Here is a 5,410-nt window from a genome sequence, read left to right on the forward strand (position 1 = left end):
AAAAAAAATCAGTAATTGACATGTTTATAGTCAATATCTAAAGAGAATACAAGAATTTAATGCATTCTGCAACGTTACAGGTTAAAGCAGGTCATGAAAGGGCACTACACTGTAGGGCATCATACTGTCAATTAGCAGACTGTCCATCAACAACACTGGAAATACATAATACAACAAAACATAAATGAAATGCAAAATATATATATTAATGGTTTGTCACTAACACTCAAATACAAGCAGATTGTCCACCAGTTGCTCCTATTTGAAAGAACCAAACACACGCCTAGGCCTGTCTGGAGCAGCAGCTCATTTCTGTCAATGTAAATGACGCCACTGATTATATTCAGAATATTCATGTTGTTGGCCTCCCTACACACCAGTGCCTTCTGTCCTGTTCAACAGGTTAGCAAATGGAGTGACAGCAGGGGCGGCCAATCACATGTATGTTAGCCAGAAACCAGCAGAGCCAATGGGAGAGCGATGTTTAGGCTAGAGGCAGGACTTCGAGCAGAGAACGACTGTTAACCCTTTGTGCGCCATAATCACTGACTAAACACTACAGCCAGCGGTTGTACTGATAGTGACTACACATCAGTGGCTGGATGTTGGATATTAGCGTCTCCACCCAGTTCTACGCCCCTGTATAAATATATATATATAAACTAGCATGATTTACAACCAAGCTAACGGGGTCGACAACAAACAAACATAAAGCGTTTAAGCACAGCTGCAGCTCAGGTCAGACCATGCGTAATGACACAAGACTTCATTTCAGAGGTTTTCTTCTCCACAAGCTGCTCAGACCGGTTTTGAGACGTCTTGGTGTTAATAGGGGCTTTATTCATGCTTCACTACACACTGTTCATACTATAAACATGGAAAATTGGAACATTTCATCCTCACAGCTTTTCATCTCAATCGCTGTTTTCTGTTCCAGGATCTGAGGCGTACGAGGAAACTATGAATGTGTTAAAGCCTGAACTTAAGCTTTACTGTCACTTCATTCACACAGTGTTTTATGGAGCTCTGACATGCGTCTCACAGGAAGATACGTGACATTAATCCCATTAATTTGGACACTGAACCATGCAAAGCAGGGTTCAGTCTATTTCCTGGAAACACACTATTTCATGGCACCAGCTCCGAACCTGAATGCTTTAAATAGAATTTGAATGTTTTCCAGTTTCTTCAGTGAAATAAACACCAACAGTACAGCATTACAGCACAGATGCAAATACTGAGCAGAGATAAGTGATGTTTTACACATCCAGCAGCAGATATTCAAATGTCAGGACAATAAGTTCACAGTTAACGACAGCTAGTGACATCAGATACTGCAGCTGATGAAAGATTCTACAGGATGCACTTCAGTGTGTTTCTAAAATAAATCTCAATGAACAGAAAGAGAGTAAAGTAATGACAACACAGTGTAGTAGCACTTCAGTAACACAACAGTATCTGACCACGCACCAGGACAAATCAGTTTGTCTCTTTCACATCGTAATGAAGCTCTCACAGAATTTATCCTGAAGCAGGTAAAAACACCCACATAGTCATCACGTTTTAGAGATGCAGGAAACACAACAGCTGTGTGTGTGAACCACATAATGAGGAAAAGACAAATAGGTCAAGCTCTAAGCAGCGTGTTGGCCGTAAGTTCTCTGCAGAAGGCGTCGCGTCCTGCAGCCTGTCGTTACCTGAAGATGTTTCTGGTCCATCAAAGATGGTCAAAACTGTCTGACATCAAGTCTGAGGTCTAGAACTTTGTCTGCTCTACATTTGGTTTCATATTTACTGCTGTAGTAAGAGTTCAAACTGCCTGCCATCTGAGCTCCATGCATCTATTCTGCACACGCAACAAGCACAAACATGGTCACATTTTGGAAAAGCAGATCATTCAAAGCCTCAGATGGAAGATAAATTCATTGCACCTCACATTTGAGATTATTCAGACATGTTTCAGTTTGCATCTGGACGCTATGACATCATATTAAAGACGAAGAAGGCTCATCTGGAAAAGACGATCATTATATTGTGGATTTCCCTTGTTTAGAACTCCAGAGGACATCATCACATCCAGCCGTCAGTCAGTGAAGACGAGAGATGTCGTATCTTGTCCAATCACACTGCCTGCATCTTATCAAACAAAACATAGTCTGTTTCATCCTGTAAATTCTGAATAGCATCGACAAGCCTCCAGTTTACCTTCAGTTACAACATACATCATACAGCTGCAGAAAAATCCCTCTGAAGGCATCTGTTCATCTCAGAATTTTGAAAACATTAAAACAATCACCAACGAGACAATCCCGTGTGCATAAAGCAGAACTCCCCTTTTTTAAGAGTGTAGTGAACTGAGCTGAAGTATTCTTGGGAAACAGTCTCAGCCTGGCGTTTGCTTTCCTCTCAAGGAGAAGCTTTTCTCACATAATAACAGAATAAATGTATTATGAACAGAGAGTTTCACTGTGGGACAGTCTTTGCCTTCAGCCATTCTTTAACTAGCAGAAAAATATCACCTGTTTCGTCTTTCACTGAGCTTTCTTCTGAATGTTTGAGGTAGTTTTTGACATGAGCCAATCTGTTCAAGAGGAATGCTCGCGTTGGACTCATAGGGGGCAGTTTTAAGAAAAAGTAGTGAAAAGTGCAGCAGCAGAGGCCAAGACATGGGAACTTTTAGTCCTTAGTGTGTGCAATACATTCCTTCTAAATTCCTGTTTCTCTTAAATTCAACCGCAAACTTGTGAAGCCAACCCTTTGTTGAACTTGAAGGAGAATTGACCTGCTTTAAGCAGCTTCCTGAGAACCAGTTGTAGAGTTTTCACCAGCGTAACACACACTGGTCACTAATTAAGGCCGGTACATGTAGCATGCCTGTAGCAGGGCTTCATCTTGTCTGCCTCAGCCCACATGGGAAGGTGAAGGACGACCAGCAAGGGAGCCGACATAAAAACACTCCATCAAGTGTGTCTGCGCGTTCAGGCTAAATGAGAGATGGGCAGCTTGTTCAGCGCTGCATCATGGGAGCTGTTTTCAGCCAGCAGAGTGGGAGAACACGTTTCCTACCAAGACAGCAGCAACAACAGCAGCCAGCAGGAAGAGGACAAAGCAGCCTGTTGACTGTAATTCCTCCCTGAACGGAGACAGCACAGACTGAAACTGCACATTCTCACACAGACGCACAAAAGGCCGACAAACAGAGCACGAAGTGTGAGAGGTGTGACACAGAGGAGCAGCCAGAGCCCTCCACCCATCCTTCCTTTTCATAAAAAAGCACATATCTGAATCAGGCACACCCACACGCTGTCAGCAATGCACATCTCAACAGATAATAAAGCACGTTGTTGCATTATTCTAACTCACTGCAGCTAAACTGTAACCCATGAGCATGCCCCAGTCATAATATCCCAAACTGGCATGCAGTGAAGAAGGTCACGTACCATCCAAAGCCACCAAAAGACACACTTCTTCTCCTCCTCAGCATTGTGGCAGTGTGAACTTCTCAGCAGTTCTCTGGCTCTGTGCTCTGCTGCCAGCCTCTGTCTGACCCACCTCCCTCCTCTCAGCTCTGTTTGTCCTCTTGGTTTTCTCTCTTTGTCTCTCCCACCTGCCCCTGCAGAGCTCCTCTTCACCACCTGACCAGACACTTCTGCCCCACTCGCGCTCTGCTGCTAACACATGATGTGACACACTGACACACACCGACACACACCACACACACTGACACACACACAGCACAGAGGGGAGGAGTGGGGGGGAGGGGCCACACCACACACACACACACACACACACAAACACACACAAACACACACACACCCACACAAACACAGTTGGTGAGTTGGTGAGCTGATGAGTTGATGAGTTGGTGAGTTGGTGAGGTGGTGAGGTGGTGATTTTCACTCACAGTGGCCCGACACACACACACACACACACACACATGCAAAACAACACAAACAACAAAAAACCAAACCCTGAAAGAGCGAACATGAAGCACTGTGCAGTGACACCAACTCCTGTTGCATTTCTGATGTAGATGGCACAAGTTCAGGTTAAAGTTGGACCATTGTTCACCTGCTGCTACAGTTCTATTTGTAATCCATTACAGGTGTGTTACAGGAGTCTGTGTTGGATGGAAGATATGCCAGTGGCTGAGCAGAGGAGCCAGACTGGATGAATGCTGGCTACATCTGTTAAAAGGAGAAGGAGGAGCTGAACAGTGCAGTCACACTGCAGCTTAAACATAGAAACCCACCGTGTTGTGACCAAAGGGAGTGTCCTTCCTGACGTCCTTCCTTTTCACTCCAGAGCTGATGGGTCTCACTTTCAGAATTAATGGTCACACGGTATTGTATTAAAAGAAGTGACAAAGAAAGTGTTGTTCCAAGAAAGCTCATGGGATGCATTGTGCTTTAAACAGTCAGTTTATGTCAGAGGGTGTTTGTGACTTAATGACTGTAATACGTAAGGTGTTCAAAGACTGCTGCATCACACTGTGGAGGGAAAAGCAGCTGCTGAATCCATACACCATCCATTTACGACCCTCTGCACATCCGCTCACCTCCAGCACCGTCAAGTAGAACAAACAGCAGATTAACACAGATTCATTAAACACAGAGAACGACTGGTTCCATGAAGATCGACTTCATGCTAACATTGGAACAATAAAATGATGAAGTGCCAGCTTTTATAGTTACTATTGTGCTAAGTCCCAATATCACATACCATGAAATGCAAGAAGCTCTGTGAGAACAACACTGCCTGGTGGCAGTTTTCTGGAAATTCGATTACACAAATTCAATAAGGTGAACTGAAATTTTCATGACTTTTTTGGTGGAGGTAGATATTGTATAATAGTGATATCCTGCTGCTCATGCTGCTGCCAACCCCCCTGAAACTGCTGAACACCATCAGCCACAGCACTCTGTGATTCATTACTGCTTACAGCCACCACTGGGAGTTCTGTGCAAATGTTGGCTGGACACCTCCGGCAACTAGATGGATCAGCCTTCCCTTTAAGGCCCTACTACCTAAGCTACAGAGAGAGATATAATACTAGTTGTCTTAAGTTTAATCCGGAACTCGTCATTGTGATACCAGATTACTGGAGAAATTGGCTTTTAAAGTTGAAACTGAACTGATTAGGACTGGTTTCCATGACTATGCACCTCATAAAGCCCTCCCAGGCTCTACTTTGCCTCATGCTTGCAACTGTTTTAACTAGTGATGCACTGATTGTTGTCTAGAGTGAATGCACTGTTCCTGTGCATGTATACAGCTACAGTATGTCACAATAGTGAGTATTCACATTTCTGCACATATTTGATTATATCTTTTCATGGGACAACACTGAAGAAATGACACTTTGCTACCATGTAAAGCAGTCAGTGTACAGCTGGTGTAACAGTGTAGA

The 5,410-nt window shown here is 43.8% G+C and overlaps 1 protein-coding gene across 1 annotated transcript in view; it reads right to left on the reverse strand.

Moving 5' to 3' along the window:
* rap1gap2a (RAP1 GTPase activating protein 2a) overlaps window positions 1–3,527 on the reverse strand; it is an 84,435-nt gene extending 80,908 nt beyond the window's left edge. Inside the window, exon 1 of the mRNA XM_008284510.1 lies at window positions 3,441–3,527. Coding sequence (XP_008282732.1) covers window positions 3,441–3,484 — 44 coding nt within the window. The 5' untranslated portion in view covers window positions 3,485–3,527. The remainder of the gene's footprint in view (window positions 1–3,440) is intronic.
* Window positions 3,528–5,410: the final 1,883 nt, after the last annotated feature.

The sequence above is a fragment of the Stegastes partitus genome, unplaced genomic scaffold (genome assembly GCF_000690725.1).
Source record: "Stegastes partitus isolate 25-593 unplaced genomic scaffold, Stegastes_partitus-1.0.2 Scaffold362, whole genome shotgun sequence".
Lineage (NCBI taxonomy): Eukaryota > Metazoa > Chordata > Actinopteri > Pomacentridae > Stegastes > Stegastes partitus.